Source organism: Zootoca vivipara, chromosome 2 (genome assembly GCF_965207765.1).
Source record: "Zootoca vivipara chromosome 2, rZooViv2.hap1.1, whole genome shotgun sequence".
Lineage (NCBI taxonomy): Eukaryota > Metazoa > Chordata > Lepidosauria > Squamata > Lacertidae > Zootoca > Zootoca vivipara.
The window spans coordinates 104,349,690-104,366,920 of NC_142584.1; the positions used below are offsets into that span (position 1 = coordinate 104,349,690).

Consider the following 17,231-nt stretch of genomic DNA (forward strand, 5'->3'; position numbering starts at 1 on the left):
CCATTGCTGGGCTCTGTGCCAGGGCAAGGTAGCGCTGTGTGGCAGAAAGGCATTGCTAGGGGAGCGTGCCAAGTTCCATTGTGCAAAGTTCAGCACAGAGGCTTTTGCTCAGAGTGGCATTTGACGCATTTACAGCCAGGCAATAACAAGTTCATGGGAGCAAGAATCCAGAATATTCCAGAATATTCCGACGGAACTTGCTGGAGCTCAGCTCCGGCACCTCCCAGGTAGGTGCTGTTGCCATTCTAAGAGAATAAGGGTGAGCGAGCTCCGGCACCTCTTTTTCTAGGAAAACAGCAGCGGTTATTACCATTATTTATTCAATTTGTATACTACCCTTCATCAACGGATCATCTTCTGAGGCCCTCCTTCGTGTGCCTCCTCCTTGAGAGGTCCGGAGGGTGGAAACACGAGAACGGGCCTTCTCTGCAGTGGCTCCCTGTCTGTGGAATGCTCTCCCCAGGGACGTTCGCCTGGCGCCTTCACTACACACCTTTAGGGGCCAGGCAAAAACGTTCCCTTTTAGCCATGCCTTTGTTTGACATCCTATACTATACCCTTTTAAAATGTGACTCTTTTCTTGGGGGGGGGATGTTATTGGGTTGTTTTTATTCTGATTATATATGTTGTGATCTTTTCTGTGAACCGCCCTGAGACCTCCATGTTTAGGGCAGTATATAAACTAAATAAATCACCATCATCATTTCAGGGTGCGTCTCCACCCCCATCGTTCTGCCCAGACACTGAGGTCCAGCTCCGAGGGCCTTCTGGCGGTTCCCACCCTGCAAGAAGTGAGGTTACAGGGAACCAGGCAGAGGGCCTTCTCGGTAGTGGCACCCATCATGTGGAATGCCCTCCCGCCAGAGGTCAAAGAGAACAACAATTACCAGACCTTTAGAAGGCATCTCTGGGCAGCCTTGTAGGGAAGCTTTTAATGTCAAGAAAGAAGATTCCACCTAAACATTAGGAAGAACTTCCTGACAGTAAGAGCTGTTCGGCAGTGGAATTTGCTACCAAGGAGTGTGGTGGAGTCTCGTTCTTTGGAGGTCTTTAAGCAGAGGCTTGACAGGCATATGTCAAGAATGCTTTGATGGTGTTTCCTGCTTGGCAGGGGGTTGGACTGGATGGCCCTTGTGGTTTCGTCCAACTCTATGATTCTATGATTCTATGTTTGATGGATTTCTGTATTTTAATATTTATACCCCAGATGGGCGGGATATAAATAATTATTATTATATTCATCTCACAGTTAGCTAACAGAGGACAGGGTAGTGTGGTTGATACACGCCTCCCCCCAAGTTGTTTGCAGTTCACAATACAGGCAGCTCCCCATTTACGCTTGTCCTGTTGTCCGATTAGTGCACAACTGCACATACGCACATCAGCCCGAACGTGGAAGTGGGGAAATGGTGAAAAACGGCCCTAAAATTGCACAGAAAGGTTTAATAAAGGTGCCTAGAGATCACAGGGGTCAACTCCTAGGGACCAAGTTGCCTTTGCCCCCCTTTCCCAATAAAATATTGGAGGGGGCCAGGTCCCCCCCCCCCAAGGTTGATGGGCATTGCCATTCAAATAGTGTGTGTGCTGTGTCTTGTGATCAATTATGTGGGGTGGAGCTTACCTGCACCCCCCCCCATTTTATTCAGGTGGGCACCCCTGTGGGCAGTCCCATCATGACCCTTTGCAATTGCAACCCCAAGAGCCCTTGTACAGTCATACCTCGGTTTAAGTACGCTTCGGTTTGAGTACTTTCAGTTTAAGTACTCCGCAGACCCGTCTGGAACGGATTGATCCACTTTCCATTACTTTCAATGGGAAAGTTCGCTTCAGGTTAAGTACGCTTCAGGTTAAGTACGGACTTCCAGAACCAATTACACTCATACTTCGGGTTAAGTACGCTTCAGATTGAGTACGTCTGGAACGGATTAATCCACTTTCCATTACTTTCAATGGGAAAGTTCGCTTCAGGTTAAGTACGCTTCAGGTTAAGTACAGACTTCCGGAACCAATTGTCTACTTAAACCGAGGTACCATTGTACTGACCATTGAGTCCTGTGGAGAGTTGGGAGCTTGAGCAAGGAAGTTTTGGAGGGAGGAATTGTGGTGGGATTTGGCTGTTCTGGTAAGTACTGCTGGTTTTTTCAAAGGTTTTCCAGGGGTTTAGAGGGCATTTGCAGGTTTTTTCCAACGGCGTTTCAAATATATGCAATTCCATTTAAACACACAGTGCCTCGGAACGTAAATACAGTGGAACCTCGGTTTATGAACACCTCGGTTTATGAATTTTCAGGTTATGAACGCCGCGGACCCATCTGGAACGGATTAATTCATTTTCCATTACTTTCAATGGGAAAGTTTGCTTCAGTTTATGAACGCTTCAGTTTATGAACAGACTTCCAGAACCAATTACACCCATGCTTCAGTTTATGAACGCTTCAGTTTAAATACTCCGTGGACCCGTCTGGAACGGATTAATCCACTTTCCATTACTTTCAATGGGAAAGTTTGCTTCAGTTTATGAACGCTTACTCCGCGGACTGTCTGGAACGGATTAATTCACTTTCCATTACTTTCAATGGGAAAGTTCGCTTCAGTTTATGAACGCTTCAGTTTATGAACAGACTTCCGGAACCAATTGTGTTCATAAACCGAGGTACCACTGTAAGGGAAACACGAAGGCTATGCTCTGCGCCTCCATGGTCAGAGGAGGTAGAACTTCTGAATATAAATTTCTGGAAACCACGGGAGGGGGGAGGGGTCTTGGGCTCGGGTCCTGCCTGGTGGTTTCCCAAAGGCATCTGGGAGGCAACTATGAGAACAGGATGCTGGCTTAGATGGGCCATTGGCCTCATCCAGCCAGTTCTTGTGTTCTTAGAATACGGAAACATCAATATGTCCATTCATGAAAATGACTAAGAATTTTTTTCTTAGTCCCAAGGAACTCCAGGAACAAGGCTGCTGGTGTAATATATTGTGTTGTCATGTCAAAATCTCAGCGATGGAAAGGAGATAAAGTCTCTACCAGAGAAGAATGGCAGATCAAGTTGATGGATTTTGCCAAAATGACCAGAAGAATCAGAGATCAGGAAGACCATAATTTTAATAAGGAACGGGGGAACTTTATAACTTCTCTTAAAAACCATTGTAAACAGTTAAGATTGTTAGTAGAATTGGAATATCACTTGTAGTTTAATGAATTTTGGACACAATGGAGAGGTAAAAGATTTAGGTGCAGGAGGAAATGATTAACAATAGGACCCACAAAGGAGAGGAGGGAAGTCTAAGAAATTCCTTGGAATCTTGTTTTTATGTTGTCAGTTGGACATGTGACTGTAAAATTGTAATTTGAAAAACCAAATAAATATTATTATTTTAAAAAAGAAATCTCAGTTTATCTGTCTGCGTGCTTCATTCGCAAATGTTGCATTTGTACAGCTCAAATCCTTCCTCAAGCGTTCATTGGTAGAAGCGACCTAAGTCGATGACAGCGTGCTGTGTATTCCACACTCTGCGACGGCAACATCCACTCTTGGAAGCTGGGATAGCTGAGTTGTTAAGAGCATGAGACTCTTAATCTCAGGGTCATGGGTTCGAGCCCCGCGTTGGGCAAAAAAAATCCTGCATTGATAACCAGGGGGTGGTCCCTTCCCACTCATAGTTCTAGGATTCCAGCATATGATCAGTTCTCATTTTCTGCTTCGCTGAGAAAGCCCCCCCAAGGCTACGCCATTCTCCCATGGGAAAGGCAAAGTGACCTACCCTCTGCTTTACACAGCAAGGACAAGGCACTCACAGACTCTCAGCCATCCCGACTGATGGAAGCTGGCAGCCCAACATCTGCAAGGCCACGGCTTCTCTGCACTTGGCTGCAGACCAGGTGTGGGGAACTGCTGGCCTTCCCAGCTGTGGCTGAACCACAGCTCCCATCACCCCTGGCCATTGGCCGTGCTTGCTGAGGCTGATGGGAGTTGTAGTTCGACGACATCCAGAGAGCCCATAGATGCACCAATGATCTCAGCATACAGGAGCAACAAGAGCGACAACACCTCACAGGCAGGCGGTACTGTGTAGTGTGTTGTGCAATTTGCACAAATGTGCCAGGCTTTTCCCCTGCCTGTGCCTATTCTGATGGAGGAAAGAAACCTGGAGGTTTTTTTCTTCAAGTTTGTACTGTATCCAAAGCTAGCAGGTACAGTGATACCTCGGTTTTGGAGCATCTCGGGAGCTGAACATTTCAGTTTTCAAAACACCAAAATCCCGAAAGTAAATGCTTCCGTTTTCGAACTGCGTGCATGTTATTTTTTTTTCAGTTTTCTGCAGACCGTGCATGTTACTTTTTTCAGTTTTCTGCAGACCTCGGTTTTCAAATGTTTTGGAAGTTGAACAGTCTTCCGGAATGGGATTACGTTCGAGAACCAAGGTACCACTGTATTTTTTGTCTGTTGGTGAAAACCCAGGCGAGAGTTTCCTCCTAGCAGTAAGACTCAAAGGTTAAATGCCCTTGGCAATATGGTCTGTAGGCACAAGACACAGGCAGAAACCTTGTTGAAGCCGATCAGGCCAGGGGTCTGAGCAGCCCTGGCACGCACAGTAACCCTCTACACATCACCACGAGGTTTACCATAAAAGGAAACGGGTCATAAATTAAATCAACTATGTATTTTGGAAAGCTGCTAATTCGTTATGCATGTGGACGCCTGTGAAGATACTGTAACAAAACGTGGATTCCTGTGAAGGTGCAAGTTTTTGTCTATGACGGGATACAATCGGATGCCATTTTGAATCATGACAGCCGACTGAACCTTCCAGAAAGTGCCCTGATTTTAACCACATTTTGCAGGATCGTTCCTGAAATCAAGGGGCAGATTTTTCTCCATGTTAGCATACAACTGGGCACAATTTTGAATCAAGGTGCCAGGTTGAACCTTTCAAACTTGCTTTGATTTTTACCACTGATTTAAATCTTGTACAGTGGTACTCTACTTACGAAAAACTCTACTTACGAATGGAGCTCCGTCCGCCATCTTGGATGTGGTTTAGATAGGATTTTTTCTACTTACGAATTTTTAGATAGGGTTGCTTCTACTTACGAATTTTTTCTCCCAATGCATTCCTATGGGATTTGACTTACAAATTTTTTCGACTTACAAATGTGCGTTCAGAACGCATTAAATTCGTAAGTAGAGGTACCACTGTACTGATTCTTTTCTGTTTCCCAGAATTCCCCCAAACGCCAGTTGTGAGGCTGCTAGTGTGATATACAGTGGTGCCTCGCTTAACGAATGCCCTGCTTAACGAAATTTCCGCTTAACGAAAGGATTTTTCGAGCGGAGGTTGCCTCGCTAGACGAATGCGTTTCACGAAAAATTCGTCTAGCGAATCGTGGTTTCCCATAGGAATGCATTGAAATTCAATTAATGCGTTCCTATGGGCAAAAAAAAATTCAAAAAAATTCAATGCATTCCTATGGGATTCGCTAGACAAATTTTTCGCTATAAGAAAAGACCCGCGGAACGAATTAATTTCGTCTAGCGAGGCACCACTGTAGATATAACCATGCTAATGATTTTGCTAGAAATTTTGCACCTATACCTCCCCACAATACTGATGGAATTCAGCCACCAATTTTGGCTTTGGTACTGTGCAGAAAAAAGGGAAACATTCTAGATTTCAAAACAGAAAATATTACTCTTTCTTTTCTACACCATATTTAATTGATGACAAATCATCTCTCTCTCTCTGTCTCCCCCAGTCTGCATCCTCAAAAAAGGGTACCCAATCCCACCTTTTGAAAGTCAACATAGGCATTAAGGGCCCCGATCCTATGATCCCTAGGAGTCTGCCTATGGAGGACACAGATCTCAAGGCAAGAGTGTTTTCCACCTTCATTGTGGTCTCCTAAAAATCTGCTACAGCTGTGCAGGGGGAGGGGTGGAAAAGATAGGGACCACATTTGAGGATGAATTGAGGGAAGCCTTGGTTCTGCATCCCTGACTCCTTGCAAAAAAATGACAAGGAAACCACTGCCATCTGAATTTTGGCTCTGGGGTATTTGTTGTTGTTGTTGTTGTTGTTGTTGTTGTTGTTCTCTCCATTTCCATATTTTACTAATTTTTTCCAAGCATTCTCACTAGAAACTTAAGGAGATAAAACAAGGCATAGTTTTCTTTTCAGGAAAAATAATAACCCCCCCTACTACAAATGAAAAACAAACTCAGGTGAACTCCCAAGGTCTTGCCCACCTCCCCTAACACTAGACATTTTGCTACAGGGCAGGCTGCTCCCCCTTTTCCCCCTCCAAAAGGGGGGGGCGCTTTTGCTTATGATCTGTTAAGCAGCACGAGAAGCGGTCAGTGTGAACCCAGTCTGTCCATCGCTGGATGGTGTCCAGCTCCCGCAACAGGCAGGAGAACTTTTGATGTTGCGCCACCGACCGGGGGGGGGGGCATGGGTCAGAGCAGGTGGAGAAAACCCTGGCAACAGGGCCAAGCCTCTCCATAGGCGCCACGCTGGCATCCCGACTCCAAGTTAAAAAAAAAAAAGCAAGCAGCAAGCCGATAAAGAAATATTGGCACCGTAACAAAACCCCGCACTGGGAATCAACTCTGGGGTGCTGAATCCTCAAGCTCTTAAGATCCAAAGGATCCCCAGAAAAAAGACTGAGCACCCCCCCCCCCCAAAAAAGACCGAGCAGAAGAGGCTGGCATGTCCAAAGTGCTTCTCTCCTGGGCAAGGGTGGCGGGTGGAAGATGCACCCGTAGCTTCAGACGAGGCTTAGCTCTCAGGAGTCTGCTCCCGAGTAGATCAACTGAGTCGGGAAAGGCTCGGCGGGACCGTCCGTTTCCTCGTCGCCCCAGAAATAGGTGACGAGGTTGTCGGAATCCAAGATGGTGGCGGGCATACTGTTCGCTTTGACGGGGTTGAAGGGCACCCCGGGGTGCGCCTTGTGGTGGTGCCTGGCCAGGTGGCTCCGCTGGACGTAGCCCTTGTCGCAGTGGGGGCACATGTAGGGCCTCTCGGCCTGGTGCAGCATCTGGTGGCGGGTCAGGGTGGACTTGACGGCGAAGCTCTTCCCGCAGATCTCGCAGTGGTAGGGCTTCTCCACCATGTGGATCCTCTCGTGGCGGCAGAGCTTCGACATGGAGCAGAAGCCCTCGCCGCACATGACGCACCTGTACGGCCGCTCGCCCCGGTGCATGCGCAAGTGGCGGTTGAGGCTGCCGCTGTGCGCGAAGGCCTCGCCACAGTCGGGGCAAAGGTAGGGCCTCTCCTCCACCATGGGGGGCATCGGGTAGGGGAAAGGGCCCGGGAACATGTAGGGGAAAGCCTCCTCCCACAGGTCGCCCTTGTAGGGCCCGTCCTCCTCCCGGTGGCTCCGCTGGTGCCGGGTGACACTGGTGCTGCGGGTGAAACTCTGCCCGCAGTCGGGGCACTTGTAGGGCTTCTCCCCCGTGTGGGTCATCTGGTGGGTGAGGAGGTTCAGGTTGAGGCTGAAGCTGCGCCCGCAGTCAAGGCACGAGTAGGGCTTCTCCCCTGTGTGGGTCCGCCAGTGGCGCGTCAGGGTCGACTTCCGGTTGAACACCCGCCCGCACTCGGTGCACGGGTACACCCGCCCGCCAGGGTAGAACTGCTGCTCAAAGACATCCCCCAGGCTGTCGATGGACATATCCCAGTCCTCCTTCGGGTAGTTCCCCGGGTACATGGCCGGCTTGAACGGGCTCTCCCAGATCGGGTAATCCTCAGCGCCCTGGGAGAGGCTGGCTTCCTCAGGGTCGTCAAAGATGCTGAAGTGCAGCGCCACCTGCTGGTCGGAGGCCTCCTGCGCAGGGGCCTTGCCTTTGGTTTCTCCTTCCAGCCGGCCTTCAGCTGGTCGGAACGAAGGTTTCGCCGCCTCCAACGGCGGGCTGAGCTTCCTGCTCAAGGGAACGGGTCCGTCCCACGGGCGCTCGGGGTAGCTGGCCTGCAGGGGCTCGTCCGGCCTGACCTCGCTCGCGCAGAGCTTCCCCTCGGAGATGCCCCCTTCCGACTCCTCCAGGATGGTGAAATGAAGCTCCACCTGCTGCTCAGGACCTTGCGGAGGGTAGGCCTCCGCTCGCCTTTTTCCGGCTTCCCGGTCAGGGTGCGGGAGGACCTCCTGGAGTTCTGGGGATGGGGAGCGCGACCGGTCAGAGTAAACGGAGTCATCGTCCAGCTCCGGCTGGGAGGAGTCGGCAGGCTGCAGCTCGGCATCGATCTCGCAATGCCAGAGCTTCCCCTGAGAAATGCCGCCTTCGGATTCTTCCAAGATGGTGAAGTGCAGTTCGACTTGGGGCCCAAAGTCCTCCTCCTCCTCCTCTTCCTCCTCCTGAAGAGTCTTCCCTTTTGGGTCCTTCATTGTTCCATCACCTGCTGGGATAAACAAGGAGAGTCCAGAAGTCACGTCATATTCACAACTATTGTTTTCTGAAATCAGTGCTTCCCAAACTTGGGTCTCTGGCTGTTTTTCGAACTACCGTTTCCATCATCCCTGATCTTGCTAGCTAGGGGGCGATGGGAGTTGTAGTCCAAAAACACTGTTTTAGATGCTCAAGATCAGGGTTCCCCAAACTAAGGCCCGGGGGCCGGATGCGGCCCAATCGCCTTCTAAATCCGACCCACGGACAGTCTGGAAATCAGCGTGTTTTTACATGAGTAGAATGCGTCCTTTTATTTAAAATGCATCTCTGGGTTATTTGTGGGGCCTGCCTGGTGTTTTTACATGAGTAGAATGTGGCCTTTTATTTAAAATGCATCTCTGGGTTATTTGTGGGGCATAGGAACTTGTTCATATATATATATTAAAAAAAATCAAAATATAGTCCGGCCCCCCACAAGGTCTGAGGGACAGTGTACTGGCCCCCTGCAGAAAAAGTTTGCTGACCCCTGCTCAAGATAACCAGTAATGTTCTGCTGAAAGGCAACCCATTGCTGTGTGGCAGAGGAACCTCCAGATGTGGTCCTGTAACTTCCAGATGTTACTAGACTGCAGCTCCTGGCATCCCCGACCATTGGCCATGCTGGCTTAGGGGCTGATGGGAGTTGCGGAGGCCAACAACATCTGGGCTGCCGCAACTCGCCATTCCTGGCTCATGGTGATGGATGTTCATGGCTCAAACGCTTTAACCAACGTCCCATCCTAGAGATCAGGGACCATACATGGTTCTTTCTAGATGTTAAGACTTTCAGCCCCAGCTAGAATAGCCAGTGGTCAAAATGGTTTTTTTTATGTATGGAACAACAGCCGCCCGAGAGATGGAAAGAAGAAAGGTCCCTACCAAGGTGATGGGACTATGCCGAAATGGCCAAAGTGACTAGAAAACTCAGAAACCAAGAGGACAAAAAATTATAAAAGAATGTGGGGGAAATTATAAGTTATTTAGGAGACCACTGTAAGCAGGGCCTTCTGGCGGTTCCCTCACTGCGAGATGCGAAGTTACAGGGAACCAGGCAGAGGGCCTTCTTGGTAGTGGCACCTGCCCTGTGGAACGCCCTCCCATCAGATGTCAAAGGAAAAAAGAAACTACCAGACTTTTAGAAGACATCTGAAGGCAGCCCTGTTTAGGGAAGCTTTTAATATATGAACAACTATTGTATTTTAAGATTTTGTTGGAAGCTGCCCAGAGTGGCTGGGGAAACCCAGCCAGATGGGCGGGATATAAATAAATAAATTGTTATTATTATTATTTCTATTATTATTATTATTATTATTATTATTATTATTATTATTATTATTGTCATACTTCGGTTTAAGTACACTTCAGTTTGAGTACTTTCAGTTTAAGTACTCCGCGGACCTGTCTGGAATGGATTAATCCACTTTCCATTACTTTCAATGGGAAAGTTCGCTTCAGGTTAAGTACGCTTCAGGTTAAGTACAGACTTCCGGAACCAATTGTGTACTTAAACCGAGGCACCACTGCATTATTATTAGCAGGATTTTGATTTTACTTGTAGTCTAACAAATACCATGGACAATGTGGATTGATATAAAAGTGAGAGTATGGAAGAATACGCAGTTGTAAATGTTCAAAATGGGACCCCATGGAGGGGCGGGGGGAAGTCACAAGATTCAGAGGAATCTCTGTATATGGATTTATATTTGGATTTTTATAACCTTGTATTTGTAAAATCAAAGAAAAATTATTTCAAAAAAGAGAGTAACAGCCAATGATCAGGGATGAGGGGAGAAACATCTGGGGGGAACCTTATCAGCCACCCCTGCAATAGATGTTGCTGGACTACAACTCCCATAATCCCCCAACCGTTGGCCATGTTGACTGGGGATGATGGGAGCTGGAGTCCAACGCCTTCCTTGCTGTCATCATGTGACATCTGATTATGCAGAGCATGCATGTTGAGAGGTGATCTTGCCCAATGTCTCGCCCATGAGAACATCTAGGTCAGGCATCCCCAAACTTTGGCCCTCCAGATGTTTTGGACTACAATTCCCACCAGCCCTGACCACTGGTCCTCTTAGCTAGGGATCATGGGAGTTGTAGGCCAAAACATCTGGAGGGCCGCAGTTTGGGGATGCCTGATCTAGGTATTTAGAAGACTTTGAGCCTCAGTCTAACACAAAGTGCCATAAAACACACACGTGCTAATTTATATTTAAAGATGCAAATGTAGGCTGACTTTCAGATTGGGGTAGGAAGAGGACCCCCCCCCCCCCGGGCACTCGCTATCAGGGCTTAATTTGCCTGATGAAGAGGGCAAGTGGCTGGGGTGTCTTTGGAATGGCACTCTGCAGTGTACAGAGCCAATTGTAAGCAAAGACGGAACATAGGAAGCTGTCCTATACCGAGTTGGCCCAATGCTCCATCTAGCTAGTGCTGCCTACACTGGCTGGCAGCAGCTGCCCGAGGACTCAGGCCAGGGAGACTCCCAAACCTACCTAGATTGAACCTGGGACTTTTTGCATGCAAGGCAGAGTCACAAGACCCCACCCCGTTTGTGTAGATGCAGATTTGGTCGTGCAACGGACATAGTGTGAGTTCAAAAAGTTCCAGGAAAGGAAAGCAGTGTGAAAAGAAAGGAAGGCTTAAGAAGAGGCTGCAAATTAAGCTAGCAGCATAATAATAATAATAATAATAATAATAATAATAATAATAATAATTTATTATTTATACCCCGCCCATCTGGCTGGGTTTCCCCAGCCACTCTGGGCGGCTTCCAACAGAAAAATGAAATAAAATAATCTATTAAACATTAAAAGCCTCCCTAAACAGGGCTGCCTTCAGATGTCTTCTAAAAATCTGGTAGCTGTTTTTCTCTTTGACATCTGATGGGAGGGCGTTCCACAGGGCGGGCGCCACCACCGAGAAGGCCCTCTACCTGGTTCCCTGCAACTTGGCTTCTTGCAATGAGGGAACCGCCAGAAGGCCCTCAATGCTGGACCTCAGTGTCCGGGCAGAACAATGGGGGTGGAGACGCTCCTTCAGGTATACTGGACCGAGGCCATTTAGGGCTTTGAAGGTCAGCACCAACACTTTGAACTGTGCTCGGAAACCTACTGGGAGCCAATGTAGATCTTTCAAGACCGGTGTTATGTGGTCTCGGCGGCCGCTCCCAGTCACCAGTCTAACTGCCGCATTCTGGATTAGTTGTAGTTTCCGGGTCACCTTCAAAGGTAGCCCCACATAGAGCACATTGCAGTAGTCCAAGCGGGAGATAACCAGAGCATGCACCACTCTGGCGAGACAGTCCGCGGGCAGGTAGGGTCTCAGCCTGCGTACCAGATGGAGCTGATAGACAGCTGCCCTGGACACAGAATTGACCTGCGCCTCCATGGACAGCTGTGAGTCCAGAATGACTCCCAGGCTGTGCACCTGGTCCTTCAGGGGCACAGTTACCCCATTCAGGACCAGGGAGTCCTCCACACCTGCCCGCCTCCTGTCCCCCACAAACAGTACTTCTGTCTTGTCAGGATTCAACCTCAATCTGTTAGCTGCCATCCCGCAATTCCCATTGCGGGGAAATGTTTGAAACAGTACGCTGGGCGAAACGAACCCTCGGTCCAACCCTGCAGGGCTCTCCTGTTGGTAGCCAACCTGCATTATGGAGAATAGGATGAAAAACAGGATGCCGCTTTTGGAGTTTGCTACTCTTGCTGCACCAAGAAACCCGTCGGAAATCTTGGAGAGCTGCTGCTGGTGATATTATTGATTGATTTTGATTGAATTTATATACTGCCCTATACCTGGAGGTCTCGGGGTGGTTCGCAAAAAAGATCACAATATATAAAATCAAAATAATAACGAATTAATACCCCCCCCCAAATGGTCTGACTCGCTGTAAGGCAAGCTCCTGTATTCCTGCAGCAGAATTCTTGGACCATGTGGGCCACTGCAACCATATTTTCTCCCGCAGAGGCATCTCGGTCTCACAACTGGGCAGGGGTTTTACTTTTGGATGCCATAGGCAAAAGGTACCGTAAATCATGGGACGGACACACCCACAAAGCAAAATCCACATTGCGAATCTTATTCTTTTTGTAGACCGCTTTGTGAGGTTTTATTACGATCAATCGGTCTATCGATTTTGTGAAATAACATCAATTTAAAAGAAAGCCACACTTTTACCGAGCTATCACACTCCCAGGTGACCAGGCGGACAGGCTGTTTAAGCAAGCAATGCTTTCTCGCAGTACCGATACCCAGAGTAAATGGAAATACAGAAGGCAAAAGCAGAACTCACAAGCTTGTGATCCTAACCTACCGTACCAATACAATTAACTGCTCAAGTAAAAAGGAAAACAACAGGAAAAACATACACACAAACCGTCTATCATATCTCACTTTATGTGGGGGGGGGAGCAAAGTGCCTGGTCTTGCAAGTGCTCTGCATCTCACGCCAACCCCAATTCACACCAAAGCACAAATACCCAATTCTGCTTTGAAAAATAACCTTTGATTAAGCAGGTGTTGATCAGGGAGCCTGTTTCAGCCGGCTAATTAACTTTTCTTACGTAATTAGCTCGGCTTTATGCAACTGCTTTCAGGGGGGGGGGATAATCTAGCCTGGAGGGACTGCTCAAGTTACCCCACCCATGGCAACACCCACCCCATTAATACTCTCCTGTGACACCCCCCCACCCACCCCCACAATGCAGGTAGGACTTTGGTCTACTAAGGTTCTTTGTGCAAACAGCAAACAGAATCAAGAGTTGCATTTCTTAGAACAGCAACAGCCTAGCCTGGATTTTAAGCGATCTCTAGGCCTCATGATTATGCACACATTTGAAAATGTGCACAGCCTGTTGCTTCTCCCTCTTTCGGGCCCCTAAGCCTTCCCACAGAAACCTGAAATCCAAGGCACACATTTTTGAAATGAGACTGCGCAACACACCTCCTTGCTTGGCTGAATTAATGCTCAGGCCTCCTGCCTTCCAAGAGTGAGGATGCCTACACACCCAACTATTTAAAACAGGCATCCGATTCCCCAAACTGCGGCCCTCCAGATGTTTTGGCCTACAACTCCCATGATCCCTAGCTAACAGGACCAGTGGTCAGGGAAGATGGGAAATGTAGTCCAAAACATCTGGAGGGCCGAAGTTTGGGGATGCCTGATTTAAAATAACTCCAAGAAATAAGTCTGGGAACCATAGTTCTGCAAAGGGGTAAACTGCAGTTCTCATGATTCTTGGGGGAGGAAATGTGCTTTCAATGTACACATGACTTACTTAGACCCACTTGAGGACACCTCACCCAACTCTGTGCATCCCACCCAGGAAAAACTTGCACACTGCCTCTGATGGCGGAGGTGGAAAAAGCAATGTTTAATTTTAAGAGCAGGTGCCTGTCGGAGTTTGCATCTTTCCTCTTCCCTCCAGGTCCCCCTTTCCTTTTGTGCCCTGACTTTTCAACTGCAAGCCTGCAGGAAGGCGCTTTTGCCTTGTTTTTATGGATTGCACACAAGCTACTGGGGAGCCTGTTTGGCTGAGGAGCGGGGATCCAAATGCCCTGAATCAGGCATCCCCAAACTGCGGCCCTCCAGATGTTTTGGCCTACAACTCCCATGATCCCTAGCTAACAGGACCAGTGGTTGGGGAAGATGGGAATTGTAGTCCAAAACATCTGGAAGGCCGAAGTTTGGGGATACCTGCCCTAAATAAACTAACAATGCAGATCAGCCCATAGGCAACCATCGCATCCCAAAGCATGTGAGATCCCACCCTGGGGGGGGGGGATGCTTTGCAAGGGGAGGGGGAAAGGAAGGTCCCGCGCTCATCCAGACTCCCCAGAGGGGCATGTCTCTTAAACACTCCCTTTTCACAGAAGAGGGTTTTCCTGCAGAGGTGATGGGGAACCTCTGGCCCTCCAGATGTTGCGGAACGCCAGCCCTAATCGCCAGGGAGGTCGGAAGCTGCAGTAGCCTAACAAGAGGGTCCTTATCCCTGTTCTATCCAGTATCCTTCGGATAAGAGACCCAGCCCCTTTTCTCCAGCCAGAAACAGCCTCCCAGGCAGACTTTGAAAACAGCACGATTAAGAAAGCCAGAGAAGCGAAGGGAGGGGAATTTTTCCTCCACAACGCGGCTCCTCTCTTGGGATCCCGAGGACAACCTGGGCTTTTTACGCGGCGACCCTGGCTCCTTCCCCGCTTCTCTAGCGAATTGCACCTCCCTTCAGAACACCACCCCACCCCACCGCCCTATTCCTTTCCCCCACCCCGGGGGTGTCGGACAAATGGCCATCCTCCTCCTGGGCGGCTTTCTCCATCCCTCCTCCCGGGGCGCAGGAGGGTGGGGCGTATTTGGCTGAATGGCTGCAGAAGAGAGCCTGGGCGGAGCCCTCTGGAGCCGCTTTGGCCGGAGGGAGTTCCCACCTCGGTCCGGCGAAGGGGGTTGGGTTGGGGGATGGGGGGAGGGAGGCAGGGGAAGGGATCGGGCGTCGCTTCGTCCGAGCAACGGCGGCGGCGGCTGTTCCTTCCAGTTCCCGGTGCGAGGCTCGCTCCCGCTGATCCGGATGCAGCGAGCTCCTGGTACAGGAAACTCATCCCGAGGAACGCTGCGCGTAAAAGCGAAAAAAAGACACACAAAGAGAGAGGGAGAGATCGAAAGAGAGAGCAGGCTCCTGAGCTTTTTAAATTGGCCAGAGCCCTCTGGTGGCAGCGGAGAAAGAGCTCTTGGGGGGGGGGGAGGAAGGAATAAAATCACTCTTCCCGGCAAGAAAGACACAAAAAGACATAAAACCTCACAGCCTTCGTGTTTTGGCTGGGAAGGATTCTCGGAGAATAGATGCAACTTAGGGATGGGTCTTGCGAGACAGTGTGGTGAAGTGGTTAGAGCAGCGGCTCTCAAAGAGCTTGGCGGGAGAGGATAGCGAGTGCGGCGGGAATATTCAAAGGCAATAAAAGAAACATGCAAACATTGCAGTGCAGTAGAGTATATCTAGGCTTGCCATATGTCAGGAAAATTCCTGGCACGTCCTGGTGTAAAAACCACGTCAGGGGGTATTTTTGCCCAATCGGATGTATGGCAACGCGATGGGAAAATAATTGGAAACAGCTCCTAAAGCGGGGTCCCCAAACTAAGGCCCGGGGGCCGGATGAGGCCCAATCACCTTCTAAATCCGGCTCCCGGACGGTCCGGGAATCAGCATGTTTTTACATGAGTAGAATGTGTAGCTTAAAACCACTACTTTTGCCAGGTTGACCCAAAAAGAGCTCCCCAATTTGGGTTTTAAAAGCTCCCCAGTTTTGCGGGTGTCCGGAATTTTGCTTTTTGAAATATGGCAACCCTAGTATTGTATATCAAAAGAATTTGTTGGATATACTGTACAACCATAAAGAGGAGCCACACCTCTCTTCGAGAATGTTAGCTATTTTTCTACAGTTCTCCATGACATATTGTTGTGAACGGGGATTTTCCACTTACAAATATGAGAAAACTCCCGGGGGGGGGGAGGTTTCTTCGTGTTGATCAGGAGATGAGAATTAGGACCCAATATAAATGAGGTTACCTGGCAAAAGCAAGCTCACACCTCCCATTGACTTTGTATACATACTTAAGGTACATATGTATGAGGCTTGTTTATAATTATATTTTGGGAATGATTCATGAACTTAGGTAGCTGTATTGTTTTATTATACTTTCTGAATGTCCCGTGATAATATTATGAAGTAGTTGTGTTCTGTGTTATAAATCAAGCACTGCTATGACTTGTTTCTTTTTGGTTTTCCAATGTATTTCTTACAATAGAATTGTAGTTGGAAGGGACCAGGGTGGGGTGGGGGGTCAGACAAATTCGGTGTGGTGTGAGCAAATGTTTATTCTGAAAGTGTGGTCCCTGAGGGAAAAGTTTGAGAACCTAGTGGTTAGTGTCGGACTAGGACCTGGGAGACCAGGGTTCAAATCCCACGCTCACTGGGTGACATCTGGGCCAGTCACTTCCTCTCAGACTAACCTACCTCACAGGGTTGTTGTGAAGATAAAACAAGGAGAACCGGGTACACCACCTTGGAGGAAAGGGCCAGTATACCTGAAGGAGCGTCTCCACCCCCATCGTTCTGCCCGGACACTGAGGTTCAGTGCTGAGGGCCTTCTGGCGGTTCCCTCGCTACAAGAAGTCAAGTTGCAGGGAACCAGGCAGAGGGCCTTCTCGGTAGTGGCACCTGCCCTGTGGAATGCCCTCCCACCAGAGGTCAAAGAGAACAACAATTACCAGACCTTTAGAAGGCATCTCAAGGCAGCCCTGTTTAGGGAAGCTTTTAATGTTTGATGGATTTCTGTATTTTAATATTTTGTTGGAAGCTGCCCAGAGTGGCTGGGGGAACCCAGCCAGATGGGCGGGGTATAAATAATAAATTATTATGATTATATTATTATATAAATGCGGTAAATAAATAAAATATTAACCATGGTGGCTGTTGTAACCAGAGGCTCTGTGCCTCTGAATACCAGTTGTGGGGATTCTCGCTAGCGGGCAGCACTGTGGTCTAAACCACAGAGCCTAGGGATGCCGATCAGAAGGTCGGCGGTTCGAATCCCCATGATGGGGTGAGCTCCTGTTGCTCGATCCCAGCTCTTGCCAACCTAGCAGTTCGAAAGCACCTCAAAGTGCAAGTAGATAAATAGGTACTGCTGCAGCGGGAATGTAAATGGCGTTTCCGTGTGCTGCTCTGGTTTGCCAGAAGCGGCTTAGTCCATGCTGGCCACATGACCTGGAAGCTGTACGCCGGCTCCCTCGGCCAATAACGCGAGATGAGCGCCGC

At 48.8% G+C, this 17,231-nt stretch overlaps 1 protein-coding gene and 1 long non-coding RNA gene across 3 annotated transcripts; one reads left to right on the plus strand and one right to left on the minus strand.

Annotated features, from left to right (window-relative positions):
* Positions 1 to 102: 102 nt before the first annotated feature.
* LOC148686999 (uncharacterized) lies at positions 103 to 3,384 on the plus strand. Its single transcript, XR_015948477.1, has 2 exons — positions 103 to 227; positions 2,932 to 3,384. It is a non-coding gene; the product is annotated as an uncharacterized LOC148686999 (long non-coding RNA).
* On the minus strand, positions 3,083 to 15,024 carry LOC118080908 (uncharacterized). 2 transcript variants are annotated; one of them, XM_035106928.3, is made up of 2 exons: positions 14,844 to 15,024; positions 3,083 to 8,388 (listed from the first exon to the last, which is right to left on the minus strand). In XM_035106928.3, exon 2 carries the CDS (start codon positions 8,372 to 8,374, stop codon positions 6,782 to 6,784), a length of 1,593 nt encoding a protein of 530 aa, XP_034962819.1. In that variant the 5' UTR covers positions 8,375 to 8,388; positions 14,844 to 15,024; the 3' UTR covers positions 3,083 to 6,781. The 2 variants fall into 2 exon arrangements, with proteins under 2 accessions (XP_034962819.1, XP_034962820.1); XM_035106929.3 differs by having other exon boundaries at positions 3,083 to 8,385; positions 14,844 to 14,969.
* Between the last annotated feature and the right edge of the window lie 2,207 nt (positions 15,025 to 17,231).